The 20,251-nt window shown below is 56.9% G+C and overlaps 4 protein-coding genes across 4 annotated transcripts; all 4 read right to left on the bottom strand.

The window, feature by feature from the left end:
* Window positions 1–494: 494 nt before the first annotated feature.
* Window positions 495–1,678, bottom strand: C8A04DRAFT_34131 (uncharacterized protein; the record flags this gene model as incomplete). The annotated part of the gene is made up of 5 exons (XM_062782724.1): window positions 495–512; window positions 615–691; window positions 835–1,080; window positions 1,172–1,450; window positions 1,531–1,678. The coding sequence occupies 5 exons, from the start codon at window positions 1,676–1,678 to the stop codon at window positions 495–497; spliced, it is 768 nt and encodes a 255-aa protein (XP_062640787.1).
* Window positions 1,679–2,413: 735 nt separating this feature from the next.
* Window positions 2,414–7,237, bottom strand: C8A04DRAFT_8977 (exocyst complex component Sec3-domain-containing protein; the record flags this gene model as incomplete). The annotated part of the gene is made up of 4 exons (XM_062785310.1): window positions 2,414–2,612; window positions 2,748–4,837; window positions 4,927–7,076; window positions 7,141–7,237. 4 exons carry the CDS (start codon window positions 7,235–7,237, stop codon window positions 2,414–2,416), a joined length of 4,536 nt encoding a protein of 1,511 aa, XP_062640786.1.
* Window positions 7,238–8,166: 929 nt separating this feature from the next.
* On the bottom strand, window positions 8,167–11,679 carry C8A04DRAFT_9134 (uncharacterized protein; the record flags this gene model as incomplete). The annotated part of the gene is made up of 4 exons (XM_062785366.1): window positions 8,167–8,312; window positions 8,358–9,737; window positions 9,786–11,193; window positions 11,305–11,679. The coding sequence occupies 4 exons, from the start codon at window positions 11,677–11,679 to the stop codon at window positions 8,167–8,169; spliced, it is 3,309 nt and encodes a 1,102-aa protein (XP_062640785.1).
* A 2,056-nt stretch (window positions 11,680–13,735) lies between these two features.
* Window positions 13,736–19,895, bottom strand: C8A04DRAFT_8912 (uncharacterized protein; the record flags this gene model as incomplete). The annotated part of the gene is made up of 5 exons (XM_062785290.1): window positions 13,736–13,932; window positions 14,013–14,162; window positions 14,242–19,293; window positions 19,341–19,441; window positions 19,519–19,895. 5 exons carry the CDS (start codon window positions 19,893–19,895, stop codon window positions 13,736–13,738), a joined length of 5,877 nt encoding a protein of 1,958 aa, XP_062640784.1.
* Window positions 19,896–20,251: the final 356 nt, after the last annotated feature.

Raw genomic sequence — 20,251 nt, 5'->3', positions numbered from 1 at the left:
GGATGTTGATATTTTCCATTTCCTGTCTTCTAACACCCCGGAAATTCCACAACACCGCCTTAGTAATGTGGCGGGTGCTTATCTCATATACGCCAACTCTCCTACCGACATATATTTCGGGGATAAAATGGAGGATGATGGCTGCTGCGTACAAGCCATAGACCAGCGAACTTAGATCAACAGCACGAGACAAGATGGAACCGGCGCCTGCCCTACAAGGCGACACGAAGGCTGCTGTGTTCGCTCACTTGAATAAACCTACGACACTGCTACCTCTTCATCATCCCCAACCACATTGAGGTCCTCCCGGGCCTTACGAAAAATCCCCTTCATCAAAGAAAACAGCTCCGGCTGTAGCGTCTTCCACCCCCCCACCGTTTGGGAGTACCTCTCTCCGAAGCCTGTTGACCCATACGATCAGCTGCTGATAATATGGCGTAAAATTGTCCTTTGAAATGGCAAGGAAATCCACCTCCTCATCGATCACACTCTTCTTAGACCCAACCAGTTTGCTATCGCTCTCGTAATTCCAGGTATCAAATTCAGTTGGCCCGATCCCTTTTCCCGGCCCGTTGTAGTGGATACATATCCAGAACAGCAAGCACTTCTCTTACATATCTCCCAATATCGAGCCATGCCTCCGAAGGGATATCGGCGGATCGATTACCCTTCCGTTCCCCCGGGATAGAATCTGAGACCAGTGGCATCTCGAGTCCTTCGTAGCCTCAGGGTTGTTCACATACCCGACGTCCAGCTTCCGTTTCCCGACAGAACTGTCAATCAGCTAGTTAGGCTTTGCCAACGGCCGCCGCTGTGCCGGTGGTCACCGCTGACTTGTCAGGGTAGACGTATAGTCCTCTGCAAATACCCCCAACTTCTCGCTCAGGTCTGCAAACCAGGATAAGACCCGATTCTTATCCGCAACTTGCAGCCACCCATCCCATCCTCCTCTACACGAATAAGCGGGTTGTCCCCTTCCGTACCCCTCTTGAACACTGCCTCGGACGCGGCCTCGAGACCCTCGATACAAGAATGTAGCGTGGGGGTTCCGGAGCCCGACATATTTCGGGCCAAGCTCCCCTTTAAGAACCCCGTCCACATATTACTTGTGATGCTCCGAGAAAATTCGGGAAGCAGCTTGTATTACGCACTCATAAAGCTTGCTGCAGACTTGATGGGGCCGGCCGGAGCGGCGACGTAAAGTCAGCGAGGAAGGAGTAGACTTGACTCCATATCAGCGCGTCATCCATGGGCTCGATGAGAGCCGACTTGAGGAGAGGTTTTATAAGGTCGACGTCGAAGCCCAAGTAGAAGAGACCGGCGCGGACTGAGAGTTCAAGGCGCAGAAGATCGTCTCGAAGGGTGCCAGGACCTATGCTGGCGGGGAGCAGGTCGGCAGCGGGAAGTTTTTGGGCAGCCTTGAGAAAGGCGCCGAAAATGGACCCGAGGTCTGCGGGATGGTCAGTGACCCATGTTATCACAAGATGGTCAAATGGCTAGGTGATGACAAAGGCGCGCTTTGTTTCTCACTTTGGTGGCCAACCCGTTCCAGCACATCTCCAAAAATGGTAGGGGGGAGGTGGGCGTCGTGGCAGATGGAACTAAATGACATGCGGAATCGTTCGAGTCCGTCCCCAATAGGATTGTCCTTGATGATCTGTAATTGCTCGTCGTTCATCGTCGATGGGACCGTCACTTGGGATGGGTGGACGCCCGTGAGATCAAGAGTCGAAAGCAGCTGAATCTAGAACCGCGTGGGGAGAGCAAGGTTTGAAGTTGAGGTTGTTGGGTCGTTTCTCCGGAACCCCTCGTTTCCCCTCGTTTCTCAGCCTTACATGTTTGTACATGCATGTCCTACCGTATGTACGGATACTTCGTACATGGTAGGTAGGTACCTGTGCTTCCAGGCTGCACTGCCATCTTGTCGGCCCCTGTAACTGCTGACGTAATCACACGAACGTGGTCATTGGCAGGGCGGCTGGATTCTTGGGATGTTTGCTGCCAAGAGATCATTATTAGATCCTCAACGACAGCTATCTAGACTTGATGTACTCGCCAACACGTACATTACAGAAGAGCAGCTAGGAGCAATCATGGAAGTCTGGCCAGTCATATATCTGTAGCTGGCTTGTTGTACTGCCTCCAATCGTTCCATAGTTGCCTTCTCAAGTGAGTAGAGTACTCAAGTGAGTAAAGTAGCCTTCATCGAATTGCTTAACCCTCTGCAGAATATCTCAGAATCTCGCTACGCTACAGCTACACTCGGCTTAACACAACACAGCAAAGTCAACAACCGGCTAGCACCACGCCACGCAGAACAACAGGGCATAAACACAGCGCAACGCAAAACACCCAATGTATAAACAACGCAACACACACATATATATACTCTCCCCTTCTTCCTTAAACTCACTCACCTCCCCGCAAAAGCCGCCCTCACCTCCGCCCTCGGCCACTCAAACAAAACATCCCCCCCATACACATCCGTCGTGACCCTCCCCACGCGCATCTCCACATCAGCATAAAACTTTTCACACTCTCTCGTAATCCTGTTCACCAAACTGCTATTACCCCCGCCCCCACCACTCCCACTACCTCCAGCGCCACTGCCGCTACCATCGGCGTTGCTGCCGGGGAGTGTGATACTTGTAGTCGGGGTAATACCGGAGGAAGCGGTGATGCCAGCAGGCGTAGAACCACCACTACCACTGCCCGCGAGACTCAACAACGACGCGCGGTCAATTGACCCGACGCCTGACCCAGACCCAGGCAGCCCAGGGACCTTCCGACCAGCAGCATCTTCCTCTTCATCACCAAAATGCTTCTCCACCCTTTTTCGTAACGCCTCAATCCCCTTCCTCACTTCCCGTCCGTCATACCCGCCTAGCACTTTATTAAACACCGCCTTCGAATTACTCGGTTGCGCCGCAATCGCACTCGCGCTCCCCGGTTTCCCCCCAGCAGTGCCCTGTGACAACTGCGCCTCGATATTCTCGAGGTGTTCAAGTAGTTTCCCCAGCGGCCTCCGCATAACAGCATGCAGATACAAACTGGTATGTTCGGCCAACTGCCTTTGGGCCGTCTCCCGCCAGTCATCGAGGACCTCGAGACGGTGGGGGTTAGGTGTTTCTTCGAGGAAGTGGTTCATGTTTTCGATGAGGAGGATGTGGAAGTTGAGGGCTTCTTTGTCTTCCGGGTCGGTGGAGCTGCTGTTGGCGCCCATGGGAATGTGGCTGGTGAGGGTGCTGAAGGTGCTGGTGCTGGTGGTGGTGGAAGTGGTGGTGGGTGCGGTGAGGCCGCCGAGGGCGGGGTTTTCCCGGGCGATGACGCGGAGGGAGTCGAACATACTCTTCAATAAACGGTCGTATTCGCGGTCGACCATGCGGCGGACGGGGAGAGACGGGTCGATGGAGGCAAGCATGTTTTCGACAGCAGCGCTGAAGTTGGGGAAGATGCGGATGAAGTGGATGACGCCCTTGCGTTTTTTGATCTTGACTTTGGTTTCCTCAATGGCGCGCACCTGGTCGTCGACAAACTTGCGGAACCGCGTCTCCAGGTGGCCGTGGAGTTTGGCGAGCACGTTATTCAGGAAATCCTGGTTCGACTGGCTCATCTCGGCCATTTTGCGTTCGAGGGTCGCTAGCACCCCCACGCCCTGCAGCGGATCCATGGCCAACGCCCATTCCATCAGCCGCTGCAGGTTGGCTTCGAGAAACAGGAAAATGGACTCCATGGCTTTGGTCACGCGCCTGGCTAGCTCGCGGTCGGGTTCCATCAGGCGGTGTCGTTTGAGGTCACCGCCGCGGCGATCATGCGGACGCGAGGCCACGACGAGGTCCGGGAAGTCGGACTGTTCGAGGGTGGTGGCGTGGAAGAAGTCGACGACAAAGTTCTGTTCCATTTCCACCAGCGGCAACAGGTCGTCCAGCACGCCGGCAAACACCTCGTACGGCAGCGGCCGGCCGTCGTGGGCTTTGTTGTTACTCTCTGTAGCATTGCTACTGCTGGAATCACCCAAAGGCGACCGCAGACTGCGAGCCAGCGTCTGGCTGCGCTTGACGGTCAACTTGCGCGCCGTCGTCGCCAGCCCCTCCTCCTTCTTCTCCGCCTGCGCAGTAAACAACAACTCGGCCCCCTCCTCCGCCACGGTCGCCGGCTTCCGTACCCCGCGCTTCCATGCCTCCGTGGCGTCCTTGAACTCAGTCTTATAAATCGGATGACACTTGTCCTGGTAGATCTGCAAGATCCGATTCCAGTTGTCCAAGTCAACATCGCGGGCGTACAGCACCAGCGGACTATACATCCACAGCAGGTCGCGACCAGGCTCGTGGTTGCGGGCGTCGGCCTTTTTAGACAGCGCACCGTCAAGCGCGGCCTTGGTGGCCCGGAAGGCCTCGGAGAACTGCCGCTCCATGAAGATGACCAGCCGCCGCATGAACTGCGCGCTCTCGGCGAGATACATCTCTTTCTTTTCCTGCACGATGCGCATCTGTCCGTAGTCGCTGTCCAGGCCGAGGTGGTCCTCGCTCTTGCGCGCAGTCCCGTTACCGGTACCTTCACCTTCCCCAGTCCCAAGACCATTCCCATTCCCACTGCCCCCCAGCGTCGGATCCATCTTAGTCATCGCCTTAAACAGCGTGACAAGCGACATTTCAATCTCCTCGACGCCCGTGGCCGTCTCCAGCGGCGCCGACTTGAGCGCGCCGAGGTCAGCCTCACTGATGGCACACGTTTCCAGCAGTGACTCGAGTTCCTTGCGCAGCAGTTTCTGGTTGGCGGCTTGTACTTGTAGGCCTTGGCCTTGGGCTTCGATGTAGGCGATGTCGTCCGCGAGGGTCTGTGTTTTGGTTAGTCACTGTGCGTAAGATGCAGACAACAAACCAAAAAAGAAAACGAGAGAGGGAGAGAGAGAGAGAGAGAACATACAGACAACTCCACACTATACAAAGTCAACAAATTATCCAACTCCTCACACTCCTCCACCGCGACATCAATCCCCCTCTTAATCGCCTCCACCCTCTCATCCTCCTCCTGAAACCGCGCCAACCACCCGCCCGCCTGCGCTTTACTCAGTTCCCGGTCCAGATCAACCCTCATCTCATCAAAGTGCCGTCCACGCATCGCTTCGCCGGGCACCCACCCGAAATAGTCCAGCCACTTGGCGAATTCGTTGGTTTGGCTGTCGAGTAGGGACGAGGCGTCGATACCGAGGGTCGCGAGGTACTTCATGTCGTTGCCGGTTATGATGGAGCGGCGGGGGGCACCACCGTCGGGGCCGTCACCGTCGGCGTCTAGCTCGTCCTTTTTATTCTGCTTTTTCAGATCTTGAATTGACGGTTTACTCCCGTTCAGTCCACCCGCACCCGCAGCGGACGTAGGCCCAGACTCAGTGATCTTCACCTCCGGAATCCCCCTATCCGCCGCTCTAGGCGGCGGTTCCACAGGCGTCACAGGCTCAGGCGCAGTCGGGGGTTTCTGCACCGGCTTGGGCGGCGCCGGGATAACGCTGGTGATCCCATCCGGCCCTTCGCTCGCCACCTCGTTCTGTTTCTGCCGCAGACGTTCGGCTGCACCGCCCGGTCGGGGCTTGAACGCACTGGCCGCGTTGGCTGCCTTCCAAAAGGCACCTGCGATTTCTCCCTTGGATTTCTTCTTCATCATCGCTGACAGCCCGGGTTTTGTTGTCTCCTCTTGTGGTTCTGAGGGGGGTCGGGGCGGGGTGTTATCGGTTGGTGGAGTTGGTACGGGAATCGGGGGAATAGCCGAAGTCGGGGGAAGCGAAGGTGGTATTGACGCCGCTGCGGGACTAGCCGACCGGGCGGGGTTCTTCGGCGTCGCCGAGGCGACTAACCCGTCTCTCGACGGCGGCAGTCCGTCCCTAGAGGGGGGAGGTCCATCTCTCGAAGGCGGTGGCCCATCCCTCGACGGAGGTGCACCTCCGCGACTACTACTAAACGACCCTTTCCTTGATGACGCCATCCTCTCCACATTCCGCGGCGGCACCATCGGTTCCCGGCGCATGCCAGGACTCATCAGCGGCGCGGGAATCAAATTCTTGTCCACCTGCAACGGACGCATGGGATCCATCGGGGGCCGTTTCCGCTCGGGCGGCGGGTTCTTCTCGTCGGCTGGCGTGACCGACGACGCAGCCGACAGCGCTGACGAAGCCGGACCGGGCGATGCCTCGAGGTTCCCATACGATGCCGACCCATTCACCGGGCCGCCGCCATTGCGCGTGCTCGGTCGTAAACTAATCGCATCCTCGCTCCTCGCAGCAATCGACGACGCGGCCACTGAGTCCTGGCTCTTGTTCCCCGACGCCAGTCGACGCAACGACTGGTGGTCCTGCGACGGCCGGCCTGAGTCGATGCTCTGCGCGGGGGAAGACGCTCCTCCCGTCGTTGCGGCCCCGTTCGCTGGTACCAGCGGGCTACGCGACGGTTTGCGTTCTTGAAACCCGGGTGCTAGTGACGGAGGGGTTCCTTGCAGCGACGGTGTACCCTGGGCGTTCAGCGGGGTGTTGTACCCAGAGGCCAGCGAGGCGTTGGAGGACTTGGCCGTCGGCTCGAGTAACGGCCCGCCCGCTCTCGGCGGTGGTGGTCTATCCTGTCGTCGCTGCTGCACCTGAGCCCCTCCCAGAACCTGCTCCAGCTCCGTCTGCTCAAACCCCGTCAGCGTCGGCGAGCGCCCTCCGGTGTACTTGTTGTAGATCTTGAGGATGCTCGCGATGAAAAACTTCTTCTCTTTATCCGACTGCGCCTGCCAGTAGTACGGCTTCCCCAGAGTCACCACAAACCCCACGTTCCCGGCCCATTGCGCGCTGTTAGCGTCGGCCGTGGGGCTGGTGAAAGACTCGATCGCGGTCAGGTCGTCGAGGAACCACGACTTGCCGATGGAGAAGGTGCCGTTGGTGTTCTGCTTCGACTTGTGGATGCGCACGCGGCCGGACTGGCGCACCGCGACGATGATCACCCGGGGCTTTTCGTACTGGGGGGTTCGGGCAGAGGGGGGTGGCGGGGCGGTCGGCGAGTTCTGGTATTCTGTGATTTTGATGTGGGTTATGTACGTCTCGAGGTCTATGGCCATTCAGTCAGCACCGACGAAGTAGTATTATAATCCCGAGTTAAAGTGCCCACTCACAAGCACCATCCTCATCCCGCTTGGTGAAACAGCTGTCGATAATCCTCCGCTTCTCGTCCTCGAACCTCTCGGCCGGGCTGACCTCGCGACCGCTCATGGCGGCGACAATGCAGCTGCAATCTCAAGCGGCGTACGGCTTTTATCGACGTGTCTCGGGGCGGGACCAATTTTTCCACTTCATAAAACGTCGGGCAGCGACTGATGGCGGGGGTGCCGTAACATCTTCAATCGCTCGCACGTTTCCTAAGGCAGGCAGGTGTGTATCGATCGTTTCGAAATGCGCGGGTGACTAAAAGACGGGTCGGAATTTTCCCCTCGTAGCTGTCTTCCAATTCAGAAAATCCTGCAAATGCACAGCTCAATCCAAACCAGGCGAGAAGGCGGCGTATTTGTAGTGTCGGCTGTCTTGTCTGTCGGGTGGTCGAGGGTCGAAATGCCAGAACCTTAATACGATAGGGTCCTGGGCAGGTTCGATGTGGAGTTGGAGGAAGCCCCCTGCGATCGTCCGAGGCTTCGGTTCGGAGGCCCGTGCGGGCAGTCTCACATTGCGGGTCATGCCGCTGCCAAGACATGTACAGTACGGATACAGTACTCCGTACGGGCCATGATGGGATAAGGAAGTAGACTTTAGATGGTTCAATGATTCGAAAAAATCAGAGGACCAGTTAATGCTCGGGAAGAAATTAGACAACATTTGTTCCCACCGCGTACACACCGCACTCAGTTTCATCTCATTCGTGCCCTAGATGGCAGTTCCAACCTTGAAACGTGACAACAGAAAGAGTGGATTGACCTCAATCGCCCACCCAAACCACAACTCCTATCAATGTCCCATACATCCTACATAACAACCATTCCCAAACAGAGCCTTGAAACCATCCACTCATCCATACAAATAGTCCATTAAAGAACCACCGTCCCAATTACAAAACGCCACCAAATCCCACACCAAACCAAATCCCACACCAGACCAAAACACCCACCCAACAAACTCCCCAACCACAATCTCATCTCGTTTAAACCAGGCTAGACGTCCCCCTCATCCGAATCCCAAACCTCCACAGGCGGCGGCGCCATCCGTACATCCTCCAACAACAAGCTATCCGGCGGCAACACACCCACCTGCGAAGACGACAGCAACAATCTCGCCCTCGACAACGACATGGGCGGGTCTTCACTCTCTCCGGTACTGCCTTCTCCATCCCTTCCCCTTTCACCCTCCCCGGTTCCATTCCCGTTTCCGCTTCCATCCCTACCCGTGCCAGTGCTACCATACCGATACCCATACCCCAACCCAGGCAACGGCACCGAAGAAAGCCCGCTGGACTCCTCGTCCGGCAGCGGCGGGCGTGGAACAGACGCCGGGTCGGAACCGACCACCGAAGCCGCCGCAGAGGACGAGGAGGTAAGAATTCGAATGGGCGAGCGGGCTCGATGACGCGGGGGTGGTAGTGGTATATCCGCGGGCTCGGACGGTTGCGAGGGGTCTGAGGCGGTTGTTGCTTGGGACGGGCGGACTTGGGATCTGCTGCTGCCCCTTGTAGAGGTGCGGGGAGGTTGGTAATACCGGGTGGTGGTTGTGGTGGTTGTGTGAGAGGTGTTGCGTGTAGAGCGGTTCTTGATTGGGCTTTGGCTGGCGGGGATGATATCTTCTTCTTCTTCTTCTTCTTCGTCTTGTTCTTCGTGCTGTTCGTCTTCGTTAACGGGACGGTGCCGTTGGAGTTTCTGCGTCGAGTGGAGGATATCAGTGCGCAGTTGATCCTCCAGCTCCTGCGAAATCGTCATTCCACCCTCGTTACCGCACTCGTCATCATCATCACCATCTTCATCCCCCTCCTCGTCCGCAAACAACGGACACCGCAAGTTGGCCAACAACTGCCCGACCACGGCCAACGGCAAATACCGATACCGCTGCGGCGCGCCATCCCCCATCCCATGCTCCGCCATATCCGCCAGCGGCACCGGGTTATTCAGCCGATACACCTGCCGCAGCTTGTGCGCGTAGCGGTACCCCGAGGTCCCATCGTTAAACTCGGCGTTGCCAAAGCCCGTGTGTCTGTCCAGCTGGCCAGGCTCCTGCGCGGGGCCCAGCGTGGCCATGTACTTGACCTCGCCCACGGGCAGGTCGGTGTAGATCCAGCAGCGGACGACCTGCACGGGGAACTTGTAGTTGCGGAACTCGTGGTCTTGCGCGCCGTTGGTGATGTTTTCGACGATTTTGGGGTGGAGCGAGATGATGATGTCGGACCGGTCCGTTTGGGGGCCGAGGGACCGGATGACGTCCATGGGAACGCGCTGGCTCTCGAACTGGCTGTAGTATTGCGACCGGGCTTGGGTGTGCCGTGTTTGGGTTTGTCGCTGGTAGATGGGCGATGACTTGTGCGACCTTGGCTTCCGCGGCGTTTCTTTGTAGACCTCCTCCGCGGATGAATCTGGAACGGCGATCTGAACTTTCCTAACGGCCGGTGAGGTCGCGGCTGGTCCGTTTTCGTCACGCGTGCCGATAGGAGGGCTAGACCTGCTGTTCTTCGCGCTCGTGCCTCGCGGCGTCCTCTGTGAGCCGGGCTTGCGGAGAATCGACGGTGGCCGTTGTTCGTCTTCCGATGCTTCACTCGCCGTCTCATCCATATCCTTCTGCGGAACACCAAGGCTTTCCTCCTCCGCCTCGCTGGCAGTTTCATCCGTATCCTCAATCTCAGGCGTAGCCCTGCGCGCTCTCCCCTCCGATTCCCCCATACTCCCATGAAACTGCGACCCAACAGTCGGCGTACCACCTCGTTTATCTCGCGAACTAGCCGGCTCCTCATCGACAGCCACAGGCAACTCCGTCAACGCCTCGCGTGCACTACTCCCCGTCATCGCGCCAAACCCGCCAACATCCCCACCCGGCGCCCGACGCCACGCCGTCCAAAACTGCGACGCAGTCCTCGGTGTAACTTGGCTCCCCCGACTGGCCGCCTGCGATTTCCTCCCCTGCGTCGGAGTCGGCGTTCCCTCTCTCTCTCCCATCCCCTCATCCGCATTCTCATCCCCATCCTCATCCTCCAGCACCGCAACAACCGGCGTCTCATTCTCCTTATCAGATCGGCCCGTGCTAACCGGCGTTTTCGACGCCACAGCGCCCCGAACCCTCGGTGTCGACGCCGGATCAGCGGCAATCTTAAAGTCGCTGTGTTCGTTGCCGTCTTCTACCATCTGACGTTTCGATCGCGGAGTTTGCTGCGTCGACCGTGTCTTAAACGGCGTCGACCCAACACTCTCCAGCTCCTCATCCGAGTCAGGAATCTCAACGAACATCCGCTTCTTCCGTGCCGTCGGCGTCTCCCCAGCCGGTGTGGACTCTACACCAAGCTCGATGCTCCCGATTGGTATTTCCGCCAGCGGTGCCCGGTCCTGGGTGGTGGATGTCCGCTCTTCCTCCTTCTTGGGCGTGTCTCGTGTTTCTTGTAGTATGTCCCCCGCGGAAGAGGAAGGGAATCCCACGCTGCTGTTGCTCCCTACGCTGTAACTGTCCTGGATGACCAGCGTCCGTGGGATCTTGGAAACGGTCTCCATCGTCGGCAGCGGCGCGTCCAAATTTGTTGACTTCTGCGTCAGCGGAGACCGCTCCAGCTTGAGCGGACTGTGGCCCAGTAACGGTGTGAACGGTGTCGTCTGAGAGGACGGTACCTCCTCGAGCTTGACCTTGATGCGTTTGTTGCTGGGCGTGTGCGGGTCTGGCGCGGAGACAACCCTGCCCTTTCCCTTCTTTGAGGCTGCGGGACGTTTAACCGGCGTGTTGCTCACAGGCAGAGGCAAGTCCTTAACCTCGTCCCCGTCGTCGTCCACCCGCAGCTCGTCGTCATCACCAGTTTCGCCCAAGCGCAGTCCAGATTTCCCAACAAACTGGGTCAAAGTCTGAGTATGAAAACTCGACCCTTTCCTTTCCAACCCAGGAATCGGCGCATCCCCCGCCGTCTTCCTCCGTTTCGTTTTCCTAGGCGCCGTCCTCCTCTTATCGCCCGAATTCGTACCCTCAACCTTGACCTCTTCCTCCCCCCCCACAACTTCCACCTGTCCTATTCGCGCTTGTTTCCTCGCTCTTGTCCCCTTCCGTGTCCCTATCCTCTCCTCAACTTTCTCATCCACCTCCGACCCATCCCCGTCCCCATTTTCATCCTCTACCCTCAACAACCCCGCCTCTCCCCCCGAACTCCCAGAAGAAGACCGCACATAATCAATCTGCGTCAACGTCTGCTGCCTCAAACTCCGCCTCTTATTCCCTTCCGAAACCGGCGTATCGTCACCTTCCTCCTCCCCCTCCAACTCCAACCGCGCCGGCAGAGACCGCCGGGTCTTGTGATGTCCATATGTCTTGACAATTTTCCGGCGCGCGGGGAAGGTGACCTGTTTCGGGACCGGTTTCGATTCGTACTTGGTGGTGGTGGTGGTAGTCGCGGGAGTAGTGGTTTTCGGTTTCGGTTTTGTTGCTGTTGCTGAGGGTGTCGCAGTGTCTGCAGCAGCGCCAGCGGACCGGCGGGTGGTTCTTCGGGGTGCCATGTCGGTGGTCTTTTTTCTTTTCGTCCCTTCTTGGGGGCGCGTATTCGGTCTCGTCGTTGTTCGTGTAACAGTGTCGTCGGCCGGTTCCACACCAAGCACGGAAATATTCCAGGGAGTAGTAACGCAACCGACGAAAAGGGTGCGACTGGCTCGAGTATTCTGTCCCGTCGTGAAACACGAACCGTGTCGTTTGCCCCTCTTCGTCGAATCCGTTTAGTCCCAAGTCACCGCAATCAATCGGTCGGACGTCGAAAACTCGCAGTGTCTCAACCCCACAATCAAGCGGCAGGTCGTTCGAGAAATACAAAGTAAAACATAGATGTCCAGGTTGTGTTGTGTTGCCTAGGAATTGTTTGACAATGTCCAGGGTCATTCATTCCAATGTGGCATGGAGGGGCGATGGTGCAAGGGAGAGAAAGAAGACGCGTCGGTAAACGCGTCGAAGAGAGAAAGCTTGGCGCGACCCCCCCTGCCTGTCATTTAAATCCCAACTCCCAAGGCCTGAGCACATGACATCATACCAGCATCGGAACACCATCACTTATCACTTCCCTCATGACTTTTAAAAATCAAAAGCGGGGGGAATTGCAGGCTGCGATATGATTTAATTCTGATGAATTCATGGATCGAAAAAAGAGCTATTTTGCCTGCTTTTGCTTTGCCACCTGGGCCGCTGCAAAGTAAACAAACCAATTCCCAAAGTCAACAAACAGACTGCAATTTGCCCCCTTCAACCGCCTTATCCACTATGATTTGCCCCTCAATTCCCACGACAATCCCATTTTCCCAAGACCTAAGCCCACCACAACCACTCACCACCGTCATTACCTCCGCCACTACTTAGCCAAACCCCACTCTTGTACCGACCAAATACCAATGCAATGTCCATTCTGCCAGTCTAGAGAGTAGAGTAGAGTAGGGTAAGTAAGCAACGCATGATAAGGTAGCATAACCCGTTGCATTACTGTAAGAAAATGGGCAATGATGAAAAGAAGAGAAGCCCAGGATAGAGACCAGGGGTGATAAGTGAAGAGAAGAGAAAGGAAATCAAGCATCCTCCTCAGGCGCCATCGTTTGAACCCCTTTTCCCTTCCCATTAATATCCTCCCAACCAAATCCATCGCCTCCTCCCCATTCTCCCTCCCGCTGTAAACCCTAACGTTATTTCGCTGCGGGAAACAATCCCCCTTAAGATAACCACCACCCGCTCCAAGAAACACACCACCACCATTTTCATTTTCACCCTTCGTCCAAGACCTCAATCTTTATCTATCAATTTTGTCCATTTCATCCTCGTCCCCCTTTATCTGCCCATCCATCCACCCATCCACGCCTCACCCTCCCAATTCTGAGTTCAATTTCCGCTTTTTCACTCCCTTCCCCCCCTCCCCCATTCCATCCCTCATATCCCATCCTCCAACCCCCTTCGTCCAATTTTCTTCGCTTCCTACTCCTCCCACGCCCTCTCAAACAACAACCACCACCACCACCACCCATCGCTAGCTCCACCCGGGGAAAAAGATGACCTCGCCAAACTCCAAATCCCAATGTTGAAGGGGGGAAAACAGGGCAAAAAAAGGGATAGGAAAAAAACTACTTATAAAAGCAGGGCGAGCAAAGCAAAAGAGCAGAAACCCAGCAAACTAACCGATTCGTCTCCTTTCCCCCTTCCCTCTTAAACCCCCAAGCCCAAGCCCAAACCCAAGACCATGACCAAGACCATGATGACTGATATACGATGACCAAGTCCCAAGCGAAAACGAGCAAAGTGAAAAAAAAGGAAGTAGCAGAAAAAAAAAGAACAAAACCGAAGTAAAAACACACAAGACGTGGGTAGGTAGGTAAGCTACAATAAGTACAATGATTTCTCAACACACACCCGCACCGTCCATAATCTTGACTCTCCGCCCTCCCTCCATTGCAATAATTGCCCATCTCCCGTAATCACTCCCAATCTTTCTCAATTCAAGTCTTTCCCCCTTTCCCTCATATTCCCATGTCCCCAAATCCTTCCTCCCAATCCTGCCCCAAAATCTTGTAGGGCTGGCTTGTTTGTTTAAGATAGATGGAAAGCTCCCTGTCCCTCTTTAATCGCCGTGAATAGTCGCTTGCGCAGGGTGTCCACGTTCGAGTAGTCCGGCAACTTCAGGTAGTTGACACATGTCATGACGCTGGGTAGATAATCGTCCGAAGTGTACGGTGCCTCGCTCGGTTTGCAGACCACCGTGAACATGGGCGTGAGTTTCTTGAAGCCTGTACACAGTAAATCCACGTTAATGATCTCGTTTCCCTACAATACCACCGATCAACTAAGAGGGGAGGGGGAAACATACCACCAATCGGAAGCTTCGGGCTACCGGTGGTGAACTGCAAGAAATCACGGCGCTGGGCTGGGGTAAGCTCGCTCATGGCCTGCAAGAGATTCCTAACGGTCTTGCTATCCATGTTGTATCCGTGGTCCGCCTTGACCGAGTCCATAAGCGCTAGAAAAAGAAAAGCCAATGTCAGCACAGATCCGCCAGCCGCCATGATGACTAGGTATCCATCTCGACCAAAACTCACTTTCAAGGGACCAATCCTCATCCACCCGCCCAAACAACGTGCACAGCTCCTCCGGCGTGAACGCGCTCAACGCCGAGTACGGGAAGACCTGCGAGAAGCCCGTGCGGAAAGCATCCACCTGGCGGCGTACACCTGATCCCAGGGTCATGTCAATCACCTTCTCCAGGTAGAGGTCGACGTTCTGGATGGTGACCTGGGTCTGTGACCCGTCGGGAATAAGCTCGATCTCGGGGTAGCCCGGCAGCGTAAAGTCGAGGTACAGATCGTCAATGCGGATCTTGTCGACCAGAATGTTTTCGGTGTCGCGGACCTTCTGCGCCGCATTCCGGGTCGGATCTTCGTCAATCGCCTTCTTGGCTAGGGCGAACTTTTTGACAATCATAAGGGACCTCGCAATCACGGGGTCTACCGACTTGACCGCCCCAAGAGACGGCCGGACGGCCGTGGACTCGTCGCCGATGCGGAAGAAGATGGGGTTGAAGTTGACGTCGATGATGCGAGAGTCGATCATGGACCGCGCAACAAATTTGCCAAGCATCTTGAACAGCTGCAGGATCTTCTCACCTTCCTCGGTCGCCGCAAACTCCTCACTGACCGGGCGTGGGAACAGCCCGTTGGGCCCATACACAAACTCGTCGTCCGCGCTGGGATCATTGTCCCGCCAGAGCTTCAACTTCTTCTTGCAGAACTCCTTGGACACGGTCGAGTAGAACTCGAGCGTCGGACCCAACCCCGTGCCGACCTCGTCAAAGTATTCCACCTCCAAGATGCTCTGTGAAGCGCCATACAGCTCCATCACCTTCACGGCTGACTCCAGAATCTTGGAACGCGAGATCCGGACCTTCTGACGCTGCAGACGGCCTAGGAACGGTCGTTCGTCGCGGCGCTCCCTACGCGCTTCCTCTTGAGATTGAGCGTTTTGCCAGCGACTCATAGACCGGGCGTACCCAAACGATGTCGATTGTAAAAAGAGATGGCGAGTCTCGAACGGGAACAAGAAGGGGTACAGTCTCGCCAGGTCCTCGCTCCAGCTCGGCAAGCAGTTGCTCGCCACGATCAGCGGCTCCTCCAGCTGCCGGTTCAGCTTCGCCGTGAGCTTGGTATTGACGAACTGCGACAAGGGCTCGACGTTGACCTTGAGCGCCTCCTTGTTCTCGACCAACACATCGTCAATGTTGGCGTTGAGATCATGCACCTTCTTGAGCAACCGCAGAATCGACGCCGTAACGGGAGACTTGGCGAGCGACCCGGGGGTGCTAGTGTTTCCGTCTTCAGACTCGGCGCCCGACTCGGTGGAGCTGCCAAACACAGCCTGCTCGGCCGGCGGAGGGCCCGGGACACGCCGGAACTTGATCGAGTGGACGGTAGACCAGACGCCCCGCCCATAATGGTCGTCGGTCGGCTTGACGGAGCTGTGCACGGCCCGGTAAATGGTGGTCTCGTTGGGGACGACCTTGCCGTTGATGCTGAACTCGATATGCCAGTCCTGGGGAGTGGCCTGGATCGCCGCGGCATACGACATCGGGCGAGACGACGGGGAAGGTGTCGGGCTCCCCTGCAGCGCCGCGGTCAAGGCACTCATACGGCTGGGCAGCGACGCCGCAGGTCGGCTGTGGCTGTGTGATGGTGTCGGGACCCTAGTCCCATCTTCCTTGCGCGCAGTGACTTTGCCTCCAGCGACAACCTCTAGGTTCACTGCAGACGGATCAGGTGTCGGAGCGTCTTCCATGCCCTCGTCAACATCGCCGACCATATCGAGGGGGCTCTCTTCGCCCATCTCTTCCTCGTCCGACAGCTGCCTCTCGTCGGCGCACTCCAGGGCATTCTCCAGACCATCCTCATTGTCCGCAGGCGGGGGCTGCGTCGGTAGACCTTCCGAAGCGTGTCCGTGTCGGCGCGAGGAGCGGCGCAGCGAAGACTTATCCTTCGAGGACTGATCCGGTGTAGAGGGGGCCTCATTGGGCACCGGTTCGGGCTTTGATTTGGGCTTCCGTGACGATCGAGACCCCGACGCCTGGGAGGCCGATCCGGCCGCCGGGGGAGGGGGCGGAGGAGTGGGGGATAGACCACCCGCGAGCTGTTGCATGGTGGAACGTTCCATCATCCGAGCTGCGGCCGCGGGCATGGGGAGACCAGAGCTGACCATGGCAGCAAGGGCTCGGGAGACCGCTTCTCTCTTCGATCCACGGGGTACCGTGATGCGTGGCCTTAGGTAATCATCCAAAGACTTGAAGGTGGTGATAGCATGAATCGATACCATAATATTCCGGTAGTGTCGAGGGATCTCCGAGTCCTCGTCCGCAACTAGCTTAAGCCGGATCTGCTTCGCAAGCATGGAAGCCGCACTGCTCCGGTTGCTGTCGAATGACTGCTGGTGAACGGTAAGGACCTCGAAATGCTCAGACCTGCTAAGCAGGTCCTGGAGCTTATGGATGAGAACGCTCAGCGGCGTGGCCGGAGAGTCGGAAGTGGCCGTCTTGGGCTTCGACTTGACCGCGTATCCCATAAATACCTGGAGGAAGGCGGCCTGCGCGGCTGCTGCTAGATGTTCATCGGGGTTGCTCATGACCTCTTCGAGGACACGCACCACACCAGACGCAAGCAGTTCCGCACTAGTCACGCTCTCTAAAAGGTCAGAGTCGAAGTACGAGGCCAGTCGCACAAACAGTTCGACGCCGCTCTGTAGCGCACGCTGCGATGAGAAGCTGCCGCGAAGGTAGAGCTGTTCAATCTCCAAAGCCAGTGCCGACAACTTGCTCAGGATATCGGCGGCCTTTTCCTTCATCTCCTTGGCTTCCGCCTCGTTCTCATGGATCTCAAGAAAGAGCTTGGCGCGCTCGACAATTCTCGTCTTCGCGGAAGGGACGTGCGAGCCGAGACGGCCCGGGGGCCCGGAGATGGACATAGTCGACCCTTCGGAACTAACGGTAACTGGGGAAGCCGAGATGTCGTCGCCGTTGTGGTCATCTTCCTGGTCATTTTCGTCATCCTCGTTCTCATGGTCATGGTCGTTCTCATCGTCTTCCTCTTCCTCGTCCTCGTTCTCTTCATCTTCCTCGTCAGAAGAATGATGGGAGCGGGCTTCGTCATTTTCCTCCACTTTTACGAGTTCGTTCTCCTGGTCTCCAGCGTCCGATTCGCCGTCTTCCAGCTCCCCTTCGACGGGTTCCTCCGAGGACCTGTTGGATTCCGGCTCAGCCTCCGTCTCGGGCTCTGCTGCCGGTTCCGGGGATGGGCTGACTTCAGGCTTCGGCTCCGGCTCGATTTCTTGGCTCGCTAACTTGGTGATCTCACCAATCACGCCCTCACGGTAAAGCTGATAACGGTATACAGAGCCGAGCCGCTTCATAAGCAGCGAGGCAGCGCCGATGGCAAGCAATACCAGGGACGAATGGTCCTGTTGGGAGATGATAGCGGCCAAGAACGATGCGTAGGAAACCGGCTTGAGGGCATCGACAAGAATTTCCTCGTTGAGGTTGGAGAGCATTTTCAATTGGGCAATCAGGACCTTCTGTCGGACACTCAGGTTGACGGTGCTCGAATATGCGTCGGTGAGCGTAGGAAAGAGGATCATAGAGAAGCGCCGGACTTCGTCCTTGCATTCATCCAACAGCTCAACCCGTTTCTCATTGGTGGTCTTCTTCCGAGAACCGCCTGAGGATGGTGTAACAGGCTCGCTGGCCAAGTTGATCTCGGGGATCTCGCCAGAAACAGGGTCAGCCGACTTGGGGAGGCTGGGGAGCAGTTCGCAAATGACGTTGAGGGTCTCGATGATCTGGTCCCGCGGACGGTGAATGAGAGCTTGCATAATAAGAACGCTGTCGAGCTTCGAAGCGATGTCATGAGATCCATCCGGAGGGGACACGCCGGTCAGAATCTGGTACAGCGTCTCCACCACGTTCATCTTGAAAAGCTCCGCAGAAAGTCGGGGGCTTGCACGCGCAGTAAATGCCAGGACCCTGAGAAACTGGGTGTGGATATGGGCCGTGACTAGATTGGTGCTTCCGGGCAAAAGGAGACGCAGAATCGCCCTAAGGAGGTCGACACTGACAAGCTCCTCTAGCTTCGATGGGTGGAACCTAAAACTCTCCACGATGCGGGTGACGCACAGAGATCCCTTTTCCACGACCTTCTGGTCACTACTTCCGAGGACGTTAAGAAGAATGGGCATGACGTCTCGAACAACGGGGAAGGATTCCTGGTCGAGGTTCTGGCAGCAGTTGGCCGCCGTAGTGACGGCAACTCGCTGTGTGCTTGTGGCAAAGAACTCTAGGTAGGAGAGGCAGGCGGTGAGGCCACCCTCGCGGACAATACTGCTTGGATATTCGATCGAGATCTTCTCCAGCGTGCTAAGAGCCTGCTCTGCTAGGTCAATAAATGAGATCTCAAGCAGCTTCTGGCATAGAATGGGAACGGCATGTCCGTAGACAACGTTCGATGTGCTCGCGGGCAGGGCTTCCATGAGATTGGCCAGGCAGCGGCAGGCCAAGAGCATGATCTCTGGATTCTCCTCCCCGGTGAGCTCGTTCGGCTGCATCAAGGACACCAGCTCCTTCACAAAGGCATCCGGAGAGAAGTGGCCCGACAGCGTATCCTCGTTATGGATGAGCAACAGCTCAGAGAGCTCTTGTAGCGCAATGAGCTGCATGGTGGGGTCGTCCTTCTGCCGAAGGTTGTTCAAGATGTCTCGAAGCCTCGAAGATGTACCGGAAACCATGCTAGTGAGCGTCCTAAGCGTGTTGCTAAGGCCAGGTACGCCGGCTGCGGCTCCAAAACCACTAAACGGATCCGCATCGTCGTCGTCGTCATATCGCCGCAACGCCTCTTCGTCCTCCTCGTCATCATTCTCGTCGCTCTCTTCCGGGAATCTATCTTCGGGAGGAGGAGGCGGCGGCGGCGGAGACGTTGTGGACGCCTTTGCGTGTTCCTCTGTGCCGCTCATAACGATGTCTTCATCCTGTGCATCGGTAGAAACTCGCTTCGATCGTCGACTCAAACCGTGTGCGGCAAAGAGTGGTTCGTCTGGGGGACGGCCACGTGAGTAAGTAGAATCTCCAAGTGGGCAATGGAAGGAGGGGTTTAGGGTGGCCATGACGTACCGTCGCCAATCGACATGCTCTTCTTGTTCCGACTCGATCGCCTACTAGACGAAGCTGAAGACGGGTTCTCTAAGGGATTGGGGGCAGACCCTTCCGGATTGCTGTTTGCCATTACCACATCAGCATTTGCAGCTTCTTCAACCAAATCAACTTAGGTGTCCGGTTCGACCTAACATACCCTGGACTCGACATAGTTGCCGGAGCCTTGCCCTTCCTCGGGCGAGACACAGGAGATGGAGGTGCTGCTGTGTTTGGGGCGGACTGTGCGGGCTGTGGGGACGCCTGTGCAACCCGCTGTCGCTTGGACCGACGGGCAGATGCGGGTGGTTCAGTGGCGCCTGTGGGGGGGCTGCTGGTGGTATTATTCTTCCGTTTGCGGGTGCTTCGGGCAGGCGTCGGCGTCGGCGGATTCGGCGGCGGGTGTACCGAACTCGCGGGTGCGGAGGGGGATGTCGTCGACGATGCAGCACCGGTCGCGGGCGGATTCAAAGTCGCTGTTGCTTGTGCTTGACTCGCGGCTTGACGGGCAGACGAGCGGGTGACCCTGGACGACATGAGTAAATATGTGTTTCAAATCCTGCTTGTCATGCGAGCCGACAGCAGGCGAAATAGAGAAATGGGTTTGGGGGATATTGTAGAAGGATGAGGGCATCGGGGATTTTGTGGGAAGTCGCAAGGGAGATCGCAGTCCAGGCGTGGTCGGGAGCGGAACAGTGAACAATTCCAGTGTTCGGGTCGGTGGGGTAGTTTTTTGAAGCCAACTCGAGGTCCTGGGCACGCGCAACAGGCCAGAATGGTCCGACGACAGCAAGACAATCGGCCAGACGGCCAAAAGGGAAAAAGGCAGCCGTGAAACCCAGGTGCCACTTTCGCTCTCTCGCTTTGTCTTGGGCGTCTTATTTTTTATTCCT

Source organism: Dichotomopilus funicola (genome assembly GCF_033296635.1).
Source record: "Dichotomopilus funicola strain CBS 141.50 unplaced genomic scaffold C8A04scaffold_3, whole genome shotgun sequence".
Lineage (NCBI taxonomy): Eukaryota > Fungi > Ascomycota > Sordariomycetes > Sordariales > Chaetomiaceae > Dichotomopilus > Dichotomopilus funicola.
The sequence above is the reverse complement of the archived record's forward strand: the minus strand, read 5'-3'. Positions and strand labels throughout refer to the sequence as shown.